The following is an 18,587-nucleotide window of genomic DNA, read 5'->3' on the forward strand; positions in this document are numbered from 1 at the left end:
TCCTTGACGTCTTGATTTTCTTCCTTTCCACTGACCGACTACTAGTCAGGATGGCCGATTCTTCGCATGCTCACTCCCAGCAGATGCCACCAGCCGATGCCGGCAGCGACTCTCAGGACACCAACAATCAGGGGCATGTCTTCCAACCTCCTCAACCGTTATCGCGGCCGGCTACGGTTGGCAATGCTACAGAACCCACGCAAGCTTTGTACTATCCGTCACAACAATATGGCTTGGTAACCGACCCTGCCAGTGTCATCTCGCAACAGCAGTATTACTATGCACAGCAGGCGAGTCAAGTGGGAAATTCGTCGGTGGACGATCAGCAAGTCTACTATGTACCGCAACTACTACAGCAGCCTGGTTGGACGGCCGATCCCACTGCAGTCAACTTCTACTGGCAACAACAATTGTCGACTTCTAATCTTGCCGCCTATTCCCAGTACACGCCCGCCCACAACCAACATCCGGCGCCCGACCCAATTCAAGAGGTGCACAGCCCAGATCTGCAGTTCAAGCAACCACCCCTTCTCTCATCAGAGGAGGTCACTACTCGGCACATGCCTTCGCCACAAGCTGTTCCCCAGCCAGGCGCGAAGAACGACGTGCAGAAGTGGAAACGATTCTGGCCTCGGTCCAAGGATTATATGCAAAAGTTCCAAGACAATCTGAAAGACAAGTTCAGCGGCAATTCAGGGCACAGGGGTTTCCGTCGGGTCTATTTACCCACCAAACGGATGAATAACCAGGACAGTGACAGCGATGCTGGGCCTACCGGCGAGAGCAAGGTCGTGTATCGTATTGGAACCGCCGAGGCCGAGGATATTGATGACCTTGGAAAGGTACACAAGGTTGATGGCAAGCTCACCTACCTCAACCAGTTTCACCAACGCACTCGCAAGTTCCTGGACGTGGCCGTTTACCTAAGTCCAACCCGCTCTACTCCTCGAAGACTGATAGTCCAGGCAACTGATCATGTCATCAAGACCCGCTTGGACAGAGGCGACTGGATCAGGACCAAGGTCAGGGGCAGCGTGCCTCTTGTCCTGGCGATGTCTGAATGGGCATTGTCTCCCTTTCAAACCCAAGGGTTTTGGTCAAAGACAAAGGGGACCTGCCGTCTATTTGTCGTCGCCATTCCTGTGCAGATTTTGCTTGCCCTTCCTTTCCTTGGTAAATACGATGAAGACGATAAGGTGACCGACACATATACTGACTACCCCGGGTACTACTGGGAATGGCCCAAGTACGCTGTCAACGAGCTGGACATGTCTCCTGCTGCTCTCGAGAAACATAGTGAGGGCTACAAAAAGTCACTTAGTGTTGCAAAGCGTGCGCCACGGCCCCGGCTGTTGTATGCCAAAGTGAACGGCGAATGGAAGACTATTGAGGGCGATAGCTTCGAAAATTCTACGCGGCGATATATATTCATCAGCTACATGTGGAACATGTTCCCAGACGCAGATGGTGCAGAGAAAGCTCATGAACTGGCGCGGAGCATTGCCGAGCACGAGCGCTTTGACGCCTACTGGATGGACCGTGAGCTTGTTAGTGGGGATTCGCCAGCTGAGACCGATTACGATGTCTACACACTTTGTGACACTGTCCGAGGATCGGCCAAGGTGTGCCTCATGATGGACAAGGATGGAACGACACAGCGTCTTGACTGGGGCAGCCGCATGTGGACGCTGATGGAGGGTCTGCTCGCCCCTGGAGATCACATAACTTACTGCTTTCGGGATGCAGAGGGTCAACTTGTCACCAAAAACATTGGAAAGATTGAAATGACAGCCTCTTTCTGGCGTGTACACGAGAGCGAATATACGGACGACAAAGAGGCTGTTCGTATATTGGCAGAACACTATGCCAACGTGCTGACACTCTCTCGCCTGGAGCTGCTTCCAGCGACGATTACAGCGCTGTGTACCAAGAAACGCGCGGAGTTTACCGGCTCAGATCTTGCCTACGCCGTCATGGGCTTTCTTCACTACCGGATCGAGCGCCATAAAGAGACAACTGTGTTCCAAAACCTTGCTCGCCTCTCGCTTGGCAATGATAGTGATGAGCTGGTCGAGAGGATGCTTTGCTTACTTCCAAAGCCGTCAAACAAAGACATTTTCGAGACTCTGTCTGAACGTGATGAGTATGGAACCTTCCTCCACCACATCACACCACAATGTCAAGTGGTGGGTGTGGCGCACGAGGACGAGACTGTTATCCTGGACTCTTGCCGTGCAATCCACATCCGATGGAAGGACTTCACCCGAGCGACTGTTCAACGCGATGTGGGATTGGGAAAGATGCTCGCGGTATTCTTCCTGGCGTTCGGCATTTGGTGGTTAATGTTTGGTATCGAAATGTCACTGGCCTACATTCCATACTTCGCTGGCTTTGTTGACCTAGCCGCCGATGGCAAGTCAGATGTCGGTTGGGTTGTTGCTGGCTTCCTCTTCGTGGGCCTGTTGCTCTCTGCCCCTTCACCATTTTCGGTCCGACGGCTCTTTGGCGGTACCGTGCTGAAGAGCACCCCAAACTTGGTGGGATTCGAAGGAGTCATGCCTATAGCGCAACTGGAAAAGATCGTCTTTGGAAATGCGGAGGGCCGACTTACTTATGCGCCGTCCGCTACTCCATTCAGCAGAGAACATCGGGAGAACTACGAGAGGCGAGGCACGGAACCTTTGTGGATCGACAACCCAGACTCTGCCCTTGATGATCTCAAAGCCAAGAAGCTGATGCCGTCAGACAGACACCAGCTCTTCACACTTGTTGATATGGGCGAGCTTACGGTCACTATCTTTGCGGCAGAGAGGCCACCGACTGTAGCTCTCCTCTGCGGCAAGGAAGGCGGCATGCTCCGTGCAGTCCTTTGCAGCTGGCGATTTGAGACGGATTGCTTGTACAGGGAGACAGTGGTAAGGATGCCCACGCGGGTCTGGGAGGTAGCCGAGCCCAAGGGCTGGTTGAAGCTGTGTCTACGATCTCAAGACGATTACAGACACAGGGAGTCCCTCATGAAACAATAACAGATTAAGAGGGACAAGAGGCAAGCGGAGGTAAGGGTGAAACAGGAGGCTGAGGAAGCAAAGAAGACGGAGAGTGATTCCTTCGTAAACAGCGCCGCATGACAGCGTCATGTATTGGCGAATATGACCACAAGAAGATTTGCCAGTTCGGGTGCTTTCCGAAATACGGTTGATGACAAGTAACATCAGCAGGGTTGGTTCATATATCTGATCAATCATCCTCGTAACAGTTCAACACGCTGCCACCTGTGAACCGCCCCGTTCATCATGATCACGACCCCGTTCTCGAGCAAGTCGTAGTCGCACCACCGTGTTACGACCGCTCCCCTCATCGTTAGCTACAGCGGATCTTATCCCGACAATTCCATGACCAGCTGTATCTACTGCGGCCAAGCACTTCGATTACCGTCGTATTCGGCCCCTACCCCGGACCGGCAACACCACATCTGACATCTCCACAAAGGCACCGGACCCCCGGCTAATATGCATAATCCCGCTAAGTCGAATACGGTATACGCGGCTGCTTGCCTTCCGAGTATGCCACCTATTCACGAATTCAGGAGCCATTCGACGACAGTTTGAGTACATGACCACGAACGGACAGTTGTTAATCACATTTATAAGCTTCATATTTCCTGATATCGTAGGTAGACTTGATTGAAACATCAAACCTCTTTATCTGCTTATATACCTCCATTGTTTTCACCCTTCCCCTAATCCCTGTTCAAGATGGCTGTCTCCGCCAAGCAAAAGACCATCAGTTCCGCTCCTCAGAAGAGTTCACTCGCAGGGACAATCCCAACCAAGAAGCTCACGAAGGAGCAGCTTTTCAAGACACATGCGGAACACATCAAGCAGCAAAACGCTACCCAAACTCCCAATGGCCCCAGGCCAGTAAAGCAGCCAAACCTAGAAGAAGCATATCCTGCTTCTGAAAAGTCTATCAGAGATCTCGAGATCGTATGTTGTCACACACGAATCTTCATTTTGTTTTTGTTTTCATCTTTTTCTATAATAAGAAATAGATATCATGTGATCGATAAAATCCGGCTAACACCAGCTCCAGATCCCACTAAGTGACCTCAGCGTGGAAACACATCACCGTGGCAAGGGGCTCATCGTCAAAGTAGTCAGCCCACCCTACCTTGGCGCCGGTGCTGTCAGTATTGTCGAGGACCATTGGGGCAATGTCGACAAGCTCGCCATCTACAACCAAGGCGACTCAGCCATCCTGTCGGGGGTTCCCGAGGGCTGTATCGTTGCCGTCAAGGAGCCTTACTATGTCCAAAATGGCGCGGAAAACGACTTCATGATCTGTGTTGATCACCCGTCAGATGTCATTCTGCTCCGTTTTATAGATTCTATCATTCCAGAACCGTTAAGGCTCGGGCCGCTACTGAAGTCAGCGGGGGAATGGACGACGGCAGGAGATCAAGCCTTCTTGCAACGGGATTTCCCTACGGCCGTCTTTTGGTGAGTTGCCAGACCGTTAGCGGTGATGTCAAGTCCTTTAACTTACGATATGCACCCTGAAATAGCTACACGGAAGCACTAGAAGGACTAGAAGACCACTCTGCCAAAGCCCCCGTTTACACCAAGCGCGCGGGCGTCAACCTCCTCCTCGGCCGCTACGACGCCGCAAAAGTCGACGCCCTCGCCTCCCGCATCGGCGCTTCCACCGACTGGAAAGCCTACTACAACGCCGGCCGGGCCGCCTACGGTCTCTGCGAGTACGCCACCAGCAAGTCGTACTTTGAAGAAGCCCTCAAGCTAAACGGCAAGGGCACCGCCAACGTGCAGAAAGAATTCGAGCGGGTGCTAGCCCGCGTGGAAGAAGAAGAAACTGGTAACTACGACTTCGCAGCCATGCACGCCTCCCTTTCCCCGACATCCGTGCACATCGACGCTGGGTCCTTTCTCCGCAACACGCGCGTTGCCGATTCGGGCTTCCACGGCCGCGGCCTCTTCGCCACTCGTCACCTCAAAGCCGGCGACTTGGTCTATGTCGAAAAGGCCACGCTGATGCCCAACCAGTACGACCCCGCCCGCGCCTCCGCGGCGCTGTACTCGCTCATGGTCCGGCAACTCTGCGATAACCCTTCGCTGGCCGATACCATGCTCAAGCTCTGCCCCGGCCAACTTCCCTACGAGCGAACCGGTGCCGAGGGCAGTATGGTGGATGGCGTCCCCGTAGTAGATGTCTTCGTGGTCGAAGGCATCCGCACCAAGAACTGCTTCTCCTCCCCTCTGTCCACGTACGACGACACCAAGCCCACTTACAACTCGGTGTGCATGGCCAAGGGGCTGTGGGCGCATTCCAGTCTGATGAACCACAGCTGCGTGCCCAACACCATGCGCTCGTTTGTCGGTGACATGCTGATCTGCCGCGCTACGCGCGACGTGCAAGAGGGCGACGAGCTGTTCCAGCAGTATGTACCCGTCAAGACGCAGGTGGATGTGCGTAACAAGGAGTTTGAGGAAGGGTGGGGTTTCGAGTGTCGGTGTGGGTTATGTGAAGGGGAGAGGAAGTCGTCAAAGGAAAGGTTGAAGAAGAGGAAGGAGGCGGTGCTGGCGCTGGAGAAGTTCCTAGACAAGAAGCCGAGTACTGGCAAGGGGGCGACGATTGTACCCGACGCGACGATCAGGACGGTGGATAAGATGATGAGGCAATTGGAGGACCTGCATGAGACTGAGGTGTATGAGAGCCTCCCGAGGTTGACGCTGGTTTATCCGTGTAATTGGCTGGTGGATGCACACAGGGCCAAGAAACAGTGGGGGAAGGTGGTGAAGTATTCGTTGAAGGTGTTGAGAAACTTTGGGTTTAACGCGGCGCCGAGAGATGAGGATCCGGCGAAGTTGACTGTGGGTTGGGATCCGAGGGAGATCTATACGAGGAGCGGTGAGGTGAGCTTGATGGCCGTCCATGTGGTGGCTTCGTTGAGAAGGTTGGCGGAGGCATATGCTGCTTTGGGACATAAGGAATTGGCGGAGCGTTGTGTGGAGGCGGCCAAGTTTGGATATACCATGGTGACTGGATTTTCGGAGGATGTGGATGCTCTCGGACAGTGAGCCGATGGAGGTGTGGCATCTAATGGGGCGATTGGGCGTACATATCTGGCAAGCATTGAATTTCTGCTCTCGTTAACTGAATAGATAGGTAGCTTAGGGTACATAACACAACTGATTCTTCCATTGTATGACAAGATCGGCCACGAAGCGGTTTTCGGGTATCCGTTTGCAGTTGTTTCCGGCAAAAGCAACTGTCGTGGGTCAGACGGAGAATGGCTGACTAGAGGCAAAGGAAAACAAACAACTCCAGCTGAAAAACAGAGCAACGTGACAAAAACACAGATACCTGTCTAGGCGCACGTTAAACACTCTCTCGCGTGTCACTTGTTCATCCATTCCTGGACAAGCTTATTGGAGATGCAGACATCTAGTTCTATATAAGTGCCAGTATCATGCCTGGAACTTTATGTGTGATGTTGTGCTAGGGTGACACAGAGCTCGGCAGTAAGGGAACCGAAGGGTGACTTGGGTTCCGTCGGTGCGACCCGATGGTATGGTCTACAAATATTAAAGTCCAACGGAGAACCGTCGGTAGCACGTCCGCGCCTCTCTTTACTGGATTGCCGAGATAAAAGTAGGCGTACAGTCACGGTTACCCAACGCTTGTCGCTTCTCGTCTGTGGCTATATGTGATTTTTATGACCCCTATACCACGTTTCGGGTAACTAGGAGCAACCGGCCGGTTAATCCAACGCCTGTTCTTGTCCGTAGGTAGCAGGCCAAAAGTAATTCTGATAGGAGTTCATATGCCCTACCGGATGCACCCGCCCCTTTTGTTCAAGTTGACCTACAACACGGAATTTTCACTTCCAAAGGGAGAACACCATGGCTCTAATCACGAGCGCCATACCCGAAGGCCCCATCCTTTGAGGTTCTGACGCCCATTCCCAGTCATCTTCACCACCTTTCCACTGTCAACGTCACCGTCACTATCACCACCCACCAGCTTCACCAGCTTCGTCAGCTTCATCAACATGGCCATAACCCCCAACTACGCCCTCCCCTCGACCGAGCTCATCATCCCCGACAACCCCTTCCTCCGCGCCGCCAAGCTCGGTCCCGCTCCCCAGCCTCCAGCCCATGAAGACCCTGAAGAACGCCCCCAACTCCGCGTCGCGGCTCTCATCTCCAACCACCGGTGGAAGGCCGGCATCCGCGGTCCCCTGCGACCGCTTCCCCCGCGCTCCGAAGACGTCCAGGGAGCCTACTGGTACCACGACTGCCCTTACTTCAAATCCAAGACACACTGGGTCGAGCGACCACTTCACTTGCGTCTTGAACCACCCTTTGCTGTCGTCGAGCCCAGAAATAACAGCACTAGTATGAATTGTAGGAGCAACAACAACAACAACAACAACAACAACAACAACAACAACAACAACAACAACAACAACAACAACAACAACAACAACAACAACAACAACAACAACAACAACAACAACAACAACAACAACAACAACAACAACAACAACAACAACAACAACAACAACAACAACAACAACAACAACAACAACAACTCTGGAGGAGAAGTCCCCCTCGAACTCTGCGACTTGGGGTGCGGCTACCTCGCGCCGCGTGACACCGTTCTGTACAACAGCAAACGCGTCATGGTCGAGACTTTGGAAGGGTTTAACTTGCTACCGGGCAGATTCGACGACTGGTTCCTGTCTTGCTGCCAGTGCGGGAACTGGGAGCTAAACCTGCTCAAAGAACACCCGTCGGCGCAGGATAGCCATGTGAAGAGAAAAGTGATTGGGTATAACTGCTGCGAACACTGTGAGAGACCGGATGAGAATAAGTGTGAGTTGTGCTTTTCGTTGACCAAGTACTTGGAGGCGAATTGTTGGCGGAGTGGGGAGCCGGTGCCTGGTGGTGTGAAGTGGAGGCATGAGAGGGCGAGGGTGGAGAGGAAGGAGGGCAGGAGCCGGAGTAGGGGGATGAGTACCTGTCCGGGTATGACGACCGGCTCGTTGGCTTTGACTTCGGTACCTGTGTCGTCGGCGGCGGCGGGGACGGTGTTGGGGACGGTGAGGGAGTTTGCTAATGGGGAGGATGAGGCGTGGGTTGAATAGTTCTGGTTTGGAGGACATGGAATGCATTGGGAAGAGCTCCTTAAGCCGTAGGGTGAACTTCCCTACTTACCTCTAGGTAGGTATGCACTCCTCTTTTTCACCTAAGTTGGTTCCCATTTTATACTAGCTTGGCCGCTCAAAACTGGCAGTGACATCTCAAATCCCCAATAAAAACATCTCATAGTTAGGTAATGGGTACCTGCCCCTAGGGTACATGAATGTGGTTCCTTTTTGTTTACTTCATCCTGATCAGGCACCAAAAGTTCAAGAGTCAGTGGATAATGATGAAAGGTACAATGGCCATCTCAAAATGACATCGAGGTTCTAGAACGGAATGGTGATATATATTTAGCTTTGGGACGGGAACTGCTTACAGACACGTTATGCCAATGGTACAGGCTCGAGAGCGCTTGTCCGAATGAGACTCCAACTGCACTTGCTCTCTCTACTCTCCCTTCCTCAGAGACAGTTGCATCTGACGCGCGGATTCAGACCATCAACGACCTAGAAGAGGAGCTCGACGAGGCCATGGGCGGCGGCAATCTAACCACAGAAATGGGCGAGCGGTTGGTAAAGTAGTATAAGGAAGAGAGGCTTGAAACGTATATCGGATATGTCTACACAAAGGCGGCGTTAATTTATGCCACGTGTGGGGTAAAAGCGAGAAATGAAAGGCAAAGGACTTTGCAGTACTGGTGGCGGATTTGATGGCAATGGAGTTGGGTAAGGAGCCGGGAGAGTATTGGGCTTAGGAGGTGAGGAAGGCAAGAGCAGAGAAGAGTGAGAAGAAAGAGAGGCAGGAGGGGGCAGGAGGGGCAGAAAGGTAAAGGAGTGAAGAGTGAGCTTTAGAGGGTATGAGGGGTCTGTGTCGCGGTGTGAATTGTGGCTGGCTCCTTCCATTATGTCATTATTTACTTGACCGCGCTTTTGCCAATCCTTTTTTTTTTTTTGAGAAAATCTCTGTTAAACAGCAGTGCCGCTGAATACTAGATTAAGAATTAAATGATAGAAGCAAATCTCCTGCCAAGGTCAGTGGGTATAATCCTCCAGTGTATGTGTACCATCGCATGAATGACAAACTTCATCAACTGAAACCTCTCAACTCGTTTGCAATAGAAACAGCCAAGCCTAGCTGATCCTCTCCTGCTCTACCTCGTCCTCGCAAACTGCACCTCCCTCATACCCCTATCATTCCAAACCGGCCTATCTAAATGAGCCACGGCACTCTCCTCCGAGTCCCTATACCCCTCCTTATTTCTCGCCCCATGGTGTCGGTGACCCATCGTCTTCCCATTCCTATACCTCAATGCCTGGAACACCCACCCCACAACTGTGAGCAATGAAAACCCAACCGCGACCCAAATGAGAATCGTATACTTGGTTCCCGCTTTGGCGCTCAAGCCGATATCCTTTCCGTACTTGTTCGCCTTCGAGGCGGCAATCCGGGATCCGACTGTAGCGAGGATACCAGTGACGAGGACGAGAATGAAGGCGATGCTCGAGAGCACAGCATTGATGATGAGGGTTGGCCGTTCCTTGCTGCCGAGGAAGAAGATGGCAAGGAGGGAGGCGAGCATGGAGAGGCCGGTGAGGACAACATCAACGATGAGGATGATGGCGAAGGCTTTGATGACTCGGTTGAGCGTGTCGAGGGCGCTTTGGACTTCGTCGTTGAAGCCAATGTCTTCTAGCGTGAGCTTAAAGGGGCCGACGCGGAGTTCCTTGTCGAGGATGTCGGATACGTTGAAGCCTGTGTATCTGTTAGTAGATGCGTGGACAGACTCTTGGCCTCTGCGAGACTAGGTGCTTACCGCCAGGGAAGGTCTTGATGCAATTAGCGACAGTCCTGCCTGCGCCCTTAGCTGTTGGGCTAGGGCTGTACTCGCCCTCGCAGATAGTTCTCGCATGAAGAGAGTAGAACTCGTGAATACCCAGCTTCTCTGCTAGCTGGTCCGCTATATCGTTCTCAATGTCGCCTAGGGCGTTCAACAGGTCGTCTTTTGCGTCTCCGAACGCACCAGTAGCGTCTTCGCAGGCCTTGCTGAGAAAACCCAGCTTTTCACATACTCCATCAGCCGCTGAGCCAGGCTGGTCACCGCTAAGTTGCTTGTAGACAAGGTTCTGCCCAAGGGTTGACGTGTTGAACTATAAAGTGTTAGATCGCTGAAGAGACACATGCATAGGGTTACCTTACTGTGACGACGTCGTAGCTTTCCATGAAGCCTTTGCTAGAACCGGCGACGAGAGCCAGTAAGACTAGCACGAAGGCTGCTATGGAAGCTATGATGGGCACAAGTGTAGAAGGGTGTCGCATGATGGCGCGTTTGGTGTGGCTTTTCTGCTGGTGGAAAGACGGGTGGACAAAGGAAACGTCGTTGATGGCAGATATAAGAGATCAGTAGTGATTCTGTTAAGTATCTCCATTCAATGGATGGATTACGTCGCGGAGGTTAACTGAGCTCTTAAACAAAGATGGCTAAAAATTGAAGCAAACGCATCTTGGGATACTGTCGATATTATATTCGATGCTAGTGATGTCGTGAGCAAGACCAGCAGCATCGTCATTCTTGTGAGCGATCATCTTTTTTGACGCCTAACCATTACACGACGCCAACAATGCCACGATATGTCCCGTGTTGTGTGTAATACAGACCACTTCAGACAAGCAAAAGCAACCTTTCAGGTTGGTCGTTTCAAGATCAACCGCTGAGACCAAGGTTGGACCCTTCGAATGGACCCTTGGTAAAGCGCCAGGTGTGCGTCATAGTCTGAATTGCCGGCGGTACAGGGGTCTGTAGTGGTTGAGAAGCAATCGTGAGTGTGGCTGACGTTTGCCACCAATGACACCCAAGCAAACGAGCTTCAGGGGATGGTCAGGCATTTGGACCCTGACACGATTCAACACCACCTAGAGATACGTCTTGTCGAAACGAGAATAGAAACATCCTGCGTCCAAGCGTTCACAAACGTGGAGGTAAAGCAACGTCTGAGTCCGACCTGCCAGCACCTGCCATGTTGATTAAGGACTTGAGCTCCTCGATCAGGACCTGTCTGAACTTCCGGTCCTTGTACATCGTTGACAGCAGGGCATGATACTTCATGGCGTACACGGCGTTTCTACCATCAAAGTCCGCCTGAGGCTCGGAGATGGGGACTCTTTTATGGTATTCTTGAACACACGGCTGACCTAGCTTATACCTCAGATTCCGGCAGATGCCCAGATCAGCTGTGTATATATAGTCAGTTTAAGATCAATCATCCGTTTGTGAGTAAAATATACCTTCATTGTGGCCCCAGTAGGCGCATGCATCAAACATGCACAGCTCCACGTCGTAAGAGTTGGCTTTCGGTTTGATGTTGCCTGGCCAGAGGTCAGAGTGGATAAGGCAAGGGGTTATGGACCTGCCCTCCGTTTCGAGAGGTCGCAAATATCGAGGAATGACCTCGGACATGTATGTTGTCTTGAGTGCCTCCAACTCATCGTCGGGTCCATTGACTCGCGCTTCTTGATCAAACAGGCTCTTCATCTGTTGGGTCCAAAACGCTTCCCACGAGGCATTCCAGGCATTGTTAACGGGAACGTTGGCCAGATGAGTGGCAACCGGAAAGCCGAATTGTCCGGTGGGTGACTTTCCCATACTGATCAGGTGAAGGGAAGAGACAGCTTTCGCCCACTCTCGGGGACTAGGAAGATCATCGTTCATGTCAGTGAACTCGCACAAATAGAAGCTGGTGTCAGGATCATTCTCGTATGTTCCCCATCCGACTGGCTGGGGAGTGTAGTGGGGAACAAATTTGTATAAGGCGCTGTCCGCTTCCCATGCGCCTTTCATCATATTCATCCCAACAGAATTACGGGCGCCCTGTGAACAGTCAACGAATGCGACCTGTAGTATCGAAAGATAATCCACTGACCTTCTTGAAAAACTGGGCGGTAGTACCATCGGCCAGCTCAACCACGATCTTGACTGTCCTGGCCCAAAAGCTTTTCCCAGATGGCGTTACCGAAAGTATCTTGGAGTTCGGCGGTAGGTCTGAAAACAATTATTCTGTTAAGTTTGACGATGGCAATAGTATGGGAGGGGGTGAACGCACTGGCAACGACGACCGGATCAAGCTGCACATTGTCCCCAATTGGATTGGCCTGCAAGGGTTCCCTTTCCTCCATGGTTGAAGGATTACCAAAACAATGGGGTAGATTTGGTAGCTGAAATGACGATGTCTCCAAACAATATCAAGTGCAAAGGACCAAGGCGTGCTTACCTAGTCTTCACGTATAAGCAACGAACAACGTCCCTCATGCGAGCTGGGAGGAGCCATCGTCTCTTCTTATGCCACCAGCTAGAGGATATATCCCCTATCGAGGAGACATCTAAAGACCGGGACTGTTGGCAGTTTGGATTCAATCCATGCCGGGTTGTTGGTTCGTAGGACCTGGTACCACAGTGCCTGCTTCGCTTTGTTCTTTCCTTTCTTGAAGATGAACCCTGCAGGTCTCTTCCGCGGTGACCGGGCAGGCAATCACCCAACTTCCCGTTGTGGCGGGAGTCGCCCTTGCCTGTTCTAAACTGCACAACGAAATGGTTTGCTAGGTAGGTAGGTACCTACCCCTCTTGAAGTTACGAACCATGACCGCAAGGAAGTCCTCACCTTGATCGGTTCTTCTTCTCATCTGCCTCCTCGATACGGTAATCCTTACACACCCCGGCGACAACTGGAACTACCGGAGACAAAGTCAACTGGACAACAATGTCACCAGCCTCAACAGTCGAAACCAAAACACTCTCAGTCGCAGTCAACGAACTCCCCGAAATAACCAGCGTTGTGGTTCCCAACCTGATCGATAAAGATGTGGGAGAAAGTGCAACAGCGTGCCCTCCAGCAACACCTTCCTCAACAGAACCACCACCACCACCGTTTTCCGTCTTCACTGCAGCCGAGAAGCAATGGATCAGCTACACTGCCTCCTTCGGGGCCATGTTCTCCACACTGAGCAGCTACATATACTTCCCGGCGCTGGTTCCAATGGCGAATGATCTTGGAGTGTCCGTCTCACTTGTCAACCTCACGGTCACTTCTTATCTGATCGTTGCCGGTATCGCGCCGGCATTTATGGGGGATATAGCTGATCAAGGAGGACGAAGACCGGCATACATCCTCATGTTCATTCTGGTTGCGGCGTCCAATGTTGGGCTCGCATTGCAGGACTCCTATGCTGCATTGTTCGTGTTGAGGATGCTTCAGAGTGCTGGGGCTTCTGGTGAGTGAACAATTGGTAGATAGGGATAGCAACGATACTAACACAACTAGGATCGTACGGCGCTGCGTATGGAATCATTGCTGATATAACGACTGTTGCGGAGCGCGGCTCCTACGTGGGCTCGCTGATACTGTTGTTCGTTACCATAATCCCATTGTTAACATGTCCGTTCCAGGGCTGATGAATATATTCTTGTAGTACCAACGCTGCTCCTAGTTTTGGCCCTGTCGTCGCCGGTGTACTTGCCCAGAAGCTCGGCTGGCGATGGATCTTTTGGTTTCTGGCCATCATGACGGGAACCTACATGGTCATTGTTATCTTTCTGATGCCGGAGACCCAGAGAAAGATTGTCGGAAACGGTAGCATTCCGCCAAGAGGCATTCACAAGAGTCTCTTTGAGACACTGTCCCGAAAGCGAAGAATAAGGCGTGCAAATAACGACGGGCATGTGGAAGCCCAAGTCGCGCAGTTGACGGATATCAAGAAGGCAAGGAAATGCCATATTCCGAACCCTTTCACGTGTATCCCAATGCTGTTTCTCAAGGGTAACCTGATCGTGATTCTGATCGGCTCGATCACATACGCAGTCAAGATGACGTTGCAAACGTCATTGGCCGCTCAGTGCATCAATATGTACGACTTGGATTACCTCCAGGCTGGGCTGATCTATCTTCCATCGGGCGTTGGAGGCGCACTCGCATCTTATGCCACTGGTAGGTGTGAAATTCGTCCTTCTGAGCGTTGAGGTCAATTTCTGACATATGCTGCCAGGCAGATTTCTTGACAGAAATATCAAAAAGTACTCTGCCGAGGCCGGTAGGAAGGGACAATACCACCGAGGTGAGGACATATCGGACTTTCCCATAGAGAAGGCACGATTTGTGGGAATTCACACCCTCATTCTCGTCTCGTCGGTGGGATCTGCTGCTTATGGTGTTGGCCTGAATGAGCGAGCGGTGAGTTAGCCAAGTAATGACACGGACGGGTCCGAAAGTGAGCACAAGCTGATGGATCTTTTCACGATATCAGCACCTCGTAGTGCCACTTATTCTTCAGTTCCTGACGGGCGCCGCAACATCGAGCATATTCACGGTAAGTCATTCTCGAGCAATGTTTGCCCAGGATCTGTCCGCTGACTTCCAATGGACAGCTCTGCGGAACACTCCTAACAGACCTCAACCCCCATGCTTCCGCCACCGTCCAAGCATCGTATAACTTGGTTCGATGCCTGGGAGCCGGTGCTGCGATTGCCGCACAACAACCCCTGGCAGATGCTGCTGGCTCCGGATGGTGTTTTGGTGTTTTTGCCATCATCATGCTGATGGTCTCACCGCTTGCTATGCTCATTGAGAAGCGAGGTCTGGAATGGAGAAGAGCGAAAGTCTGATGTTTCTGTTTCTCACAGCACTGCGGGCATATCTGAGCCTTATCGTGTGGTCCCCTATTTATGCAGCGCGTCTAGCGCCCGTAATTGTGTTGGAAAAGCGGGGGAAGTCAGCGGGGCTCGAGCAGCGGTTAACGCACGCCAAGAAGCGGGTCGCTTACAGGGCCCCCACAGCACCCCACAGGTCGACTCACGCTAACATGTGCGCTAATTATCAGATGATCAGATAAGATCCCATCTTTGCCCTCGCCTTCCTTCTGTCCCTCGTTCGGCGTCCTGTCACTCCACTTAGGTTCCCGTCCCGCTTTCATACTCTTTCATCGGAGCTCCGAGTCTTCTGCATCGGTGACACTGCGGCCGGGTTGCCTTGCATCATTTTCCAAACCACCAACCCTCTTGGCTCATGGATTACGGGCAAAAGGGCGCATGGGCGCGGGACGCTCTGCGCAACGCCGCATTCGCCGTATCCGCCGTATCCTCTACTTCATCGTCCATGTTGGCGGTCCGAGATGTCCAGAACAATGGTGAAGAGGGCGGCGACCCCCTTGACTTGATCCCTCCAGAAAAGCTTGAATACCTCTTGAAGCTCGTTCGGGCTCTTTTCGACGCACGCTTCATCGCCAGCTGTTATAACATCGCTGTGCTCTTCACCATCTCCGTCTTCGCAGTTTTGCACTGGCGTAAATCCAGAATTGACCGACGAAAGTGGCTGGCTAGGATAAGGGGTAGAAGGTCAGCCTCAGTCCAAAAGACGACAATGACATCGACAACAACGGTCCAACCGCCTTCTTCGCCAGCATCATCCAGCCGGTCTAGCCCCGGCACATCCACGCCCACTGGCAACTGGAAAGACAACCTCGTTGATCTCGAACGATCGCCCCTTTTACGAGGGCGCACATCCAGCCTCACCATCAACTCAACCCGTCTCGACCGCAAGTCAACCATCGGCAACACTGTCTCCTCCTGGCTCGCCCGTCAACCGCCACCCATCCCCACTATCAATCGCACCCTCCCCAGCAACGGCACCTCGCTCTTCATTGCGCTCTGGATCTTGTTGAACATCTTCTTTCAGATGCTCCTGATCCCGCTCCGCTGGGACTACTTCTTCGTCTTTGGCGACAAAATGGGCTTCATGTTCATCGTCAACCTCCCCCTCCTCTACCTCCTGAGCGCCAAGAACCAGCCTTTGCGCTTACTGACCGGCTACTCGTACGAAGCGCTCAACATCTTCCACCGCCGCGTCGGCGAGATGATGTGCTTCATGGCGCTGGTGCATTTCGTCAGCATGGTCATCTGGCAGTTCGTCCTGGCTGAAGACTGGATGTTGGCTTCCAAGACTGCATGGGCGTACTTTACGCACCCGCTTATCCTGTGCGGTCTGGGCACTTTCACGTCGTATGAGCTGCTCTACTTCACCTCCCTGGGAAGTTTCCGACAGCGATGGTACGAGCTCTTTCTGGCCTCACACGTCGTGCTCCAGATCGCCGCGCTCGTGTTTCTTTGGTTCCACTTCTACACCAGCCGTCCCTATGTCAGCTTGTCACTCGCCATCTTTGTCCTCGACCGGCTCGTCTGGCGACTGCGCTTTAAGCGAGCCACCGTCACGGCCTACATCCAAGTGCTGGAAGACGGCCAGACCTTTCTGGTCTCAGCCGATTGGGACATCCTCCCCCGTCCTCGACCCAGTCAAGACCAACCCTGGTGGAAATCGCCCTGGTCCTTATTTTCCTTCTTCCACCCAAACAAATCCATCCTCAACGGCTGGCACCCCACAGACCACGTCTTTCTCACCGTCCCCTCCCTAGGCGGTTCCCACGCTTTACAAGCCCATCCATTCACCATCGCCTCTGCCGCCCCCGTTATTAACCCTCACTCCACATCATCAGCGGCAGGCGAACAACAGCAACAGCAACCCACCCACGCATGGTTTAATCTCCTCATCCGCTCCTACTCCGGCTTCACGTCCGACCTCCTCCGCTACGCCCAAGCGGGCCATGCCCGGGTGTCCGTGCAACTAGACGGGCCGTACGGCTCTTCGCACGCGCTGGACATGCTTCGGGCATCGGGAAGTGCGATTCTGGTGGCCGGAGGGAGTGGGATTGCGGTTACGTTTCCTTTGGTATGGGCTTTGCTTCAGCAAACGAATCAAGATCTGTTGTTGTCAGACGCAGAGGAAGCAGAAGAAGAAGAAGACAAGGTAGCAAGAAGGGTATCGCCGTCTACCAGGCGGCAGAAGCAGAGAGTGCATATGCTCTGGGTGACGCACTCAAGGTCACACAGGAATTGGATACCGCAGGAGCAATTTGATGAGTTAGTTGCGCTGGGACTAGACTTGGTCATTCCGGAGCCGACGGAGGATGCGGGGCGGCCAGATGTGGCGGGGATTGTGAAGGGATGGATCTTGGATGCGGCGAGCGATGGGCTGGAGTCCGGGGTGGTGGTGTCGGGGCCGGATGGACTGAATAGGACAGTGAGGAATACTTGTGCTGATATGATTGGGGAAGAATTGGATGTGAGGATAGCGGTTGAGAAGTTTGGGTGGTAAAAAGAAGAAATAAGCCGTTATGGATATGATACAAAGCGTCACAGCACAAGGCTTTGGGGTTATGTTTCGTGTGATTCAGTTGGGGAATAGAATGAGAACAACGTTTTCGTACACTCCCAAAATCCCATTGTTGAGTTATGTGTAAACAGAAAGAAAAAAATTGAACAATTGTGATGCAAAACCAATGACTTAAACTTCCCTTCAATGCCATATGTACCCTCTTTTCCATGAAAACCGATAATTTAACCTCCCCAAACACTGCATCATACACCCAAACAAACCACTGAACAATGCCTTTCACGTTTTCCTTTCCTTGTTTTCTGTCAGTTTTCCGATTTTTCTTTCTCACTTCTCTTCGTGGCCTTTCCACTCACTCACAAATCCTCCTTTTACACCATCTATCTTTCTTCTTACTGCTGCTCACTCCCCTTCAACTCCCCGGCATCCTTCACCCCCTTGCCCACCTCCTTCGCGCCCCTCTCCACTCCACTCCCAATATTCGACACCACATCCCCCACGGGCTTTCCGATACCGCCGGGAACCGCGCTACTGACCGTCTCCCCCAGCCCCCGAGTCGCCGCGCCCACGGTGCCGCCGACCGTGTTGGCCACGCCGCCGAGCGTGTTGCCGAGCGTCGAGGTGACGGGCTTGGCGGCGCCCGCGAGCGTGTCGGTCATGCCCGAGGCTGTGCTCGAGGCTTGCTCGGTAGCTTCGCCCATGGTTTCTTGGGCCTTCTTGCTTGTCTTTTGGGGATCCATTTCGGGGACTTGTGGTTGGTTTTGGGAAGAAGGAGGGGGAGTTATGATGGGTGTTGGTGATTGGTGGGTGAGATTCTCCTCTTGTTGACCTGGTGGTTTCTTGACGACTTTCTTGGTGTTGCCAGATGGCATAGAAGTCTTTTATGTTGCTGCTTGGAGGATGTGAGGTCAGAGAAAGACAAAAGGAAAGAAAAAAAAGGAGAGGGAAAAGTAGAATAGCGGATGCTGTTTGATTTCACTACTTGTAGGTAGGTAGGGCAATGAGAAGGAGGGGAGGGGGGTTTGACAACACTTTTCATCAGCCTGACCGCACGGCGACGAGTTCTGACGTCATCAACGATCATGGAGGGCTTATTCATTCATAACCTTTTTGAAGCATGGGGCCAATGTGTGGTGTAGGCATGCCAATGACAAGTCACCCAAAATCTCTCATGAGTCTGAAGGCATTCTCGAATTCTCAGCATCAATCCACG

General features: G+C 52.5%; 8 protein-coding genes across 8 annotated transcripts; 5 read left to right on the forward strand and 3 right to left on the reverse strand.

The window, feature by feature from the left end:
• Positions 1 to 50: 50 nt before the first annotated feature.
• Positions 51 to 3,247, forward strand: NEUTE1DRAFT_90030 (uncharacterized protein; the record flags this gene model as incomplete). The annotated part of the gene is made up of 1 exon (XM_009857440.1): positions 51 to 3,247. The coding sequence occupies one exon, from the start codon at positions 51 to 53 to the stop codon at positions 3,024 to 3,026; it is 2,976 nt and encodes a 991-aa protein (XP_009855742.1).
• A 508-nt stretch (positions 3,248 to 3,755) lies between these two features.
• On the forward strand, positions 3,756 to 6,226 carry NEUTE1DRAFT_132845 (uncharacterized protein; the record flags this gene model as incomplete). Its single annotated transcript, XM_009857441.1, has 3 exons — positions 3,756 to 3,986; positions 4,093 to 4,499; positions 4,565 to 6,226. 3 exons carry the CDS (start codon positions 3,756 to 3,758, stop codon positions 6,093 to 6,095), a joined length of 2,169 nt encoding a protein of 722 aa, XP_009855743.1.
• An 843-nt stretch (positions 6,227 to 7,069) lies between these two features.
• On the forward strand, positions 7,070 to 8,167 carry NEUTE1DRAFT_125647 (uncharacterized protein; the record flags this gene model as incomplete). Its single annotated transcript, XM_009857442.1, has 1 exon — positions 7,070 to 8,167. One exon carries the CDS (start codon positions 7,070 to 7,072, stop codon positions 8,165 to 8,167), a length of 1,098 nt encoding a protein of 365 aa, XP_009855744.1.
• A 1,019-nt stretch (positions 8,168 to 9,186) lies between these two features.
• On the reverse strand, positions 9,187 to 10,481 carry NEUTE1DRAFT_71342 (uncharacterized protein; the record flags this gene model as incomplete). The annotated part of the gene is made up of 3 exons (XM_009857443.1): positions 9,187 to 9,917; positions 9,979 to 10,288; positions 10,362 to 10,481. 3 exons carry the CDS (start codon positions 10,479 to 10,481, stop codon positions 9,316 to 9,318), a joined length of 1,032 nt encoding a protein of 343 aa, XP_009855745.1.
• A 646-nt stretch (positions 10,482 to 11,127) lies between these two features.
• On the reverse strand, positions 11,128 to 12,335 carry NEUTE1DRAFT_105100 (uncharacterized protein; the record flags this gene model as incomplete). The annotated part of the gene is made up of 4 exons (XM_009857444.1): positions 11,128 to 11,393; positions 11,448 to 12,030; positions 12,083 to 12,201; positions 12,263 to 12,335. 4 exons carry the CDS (start codon positions 12,333 to 12,335, stop codon positions 11,128 to 11,130), a joined length of 1,041 nt encoding a protein of 346 aa, XP_009855746.1.
• A 581-nt stretch (positions 12,336 to 12,916) lies between these two features.
• Positions 12,917 to 14,814, forward strand: NEUTE1DRAFT_55417 (uncharacterized protein; the record flags this gene model as incomplete). Its single annotated transcript, XM_009857445.1, has 6 exons — positions 12,917 to 13,427; positions 13,478 to 13,562; positions 13,626 to 14,144; positions 14,203 to 14,383; positions 14,484 to 14,519; positions 14,578 to 14,814. The coding sequence occupies 6 exons, from the start codon at positions 12,917 to 12,919 to the stop codon at positions 14,812 to 14,814; spliced, it is 1,569 nt and encodes a 522-aa protein (XP_009855747.1).
• Positions 14,815 to 15,125: 311 nt separating this feature from the next.
• On the forward strand, positions 15,126 to 17,482 carry NEUTE1DRAFT_132847 (uncharacterized protein; the record flags this gene model as incomplete). The annotated part of the gene is made up of 1 exon (XM_009857446.1): positions 15,126 to 17,482. The coding sequence occupies one exon, from the start codon at positions 15,215 to 15,217 to the stop codon at positions 17,354 to 17,356; it is 2,142 nt and encodes a 713-aa protein (XP_009855748.1).
• Positions 17,483 to 17,619: 137 nt separating this feature from the next.
• Positions 17,620 to 18,114, reverse strand: NEUTE1DRAFT_125650 (uncharacterized protein; the record flags this gene model as incomplete). The annotated part of the gene is made up of 1 exon (XM_009857447.1): positions 17,620 to 18,114. One exon carries the CDS (start codon positions 18,112 to 18,114, stop codon positions 17,767 to 17,769), a length of 348 nt encoding a protein of 115 aa, XP_009855749.1.
• Between the last annotated feature and the right edge of the window lie 473 nt (positions 18,115 to 18,587).

Source organism: Neurospora tetrasperma (assembly GCF_000213175.1).
Source record: "Neurospora tetrasperma FGSC 2508 unplaced genomic scaffold NEUTE1scaffold_81, whole genome shotgun sequence".
Taxonomy (NCBI): Eukaryota; Fungi; Ascomycota; class Sordariomycetes; order Sordariales; family Sordariaceae; genus Neurospora; species Neurospora tetrasperma.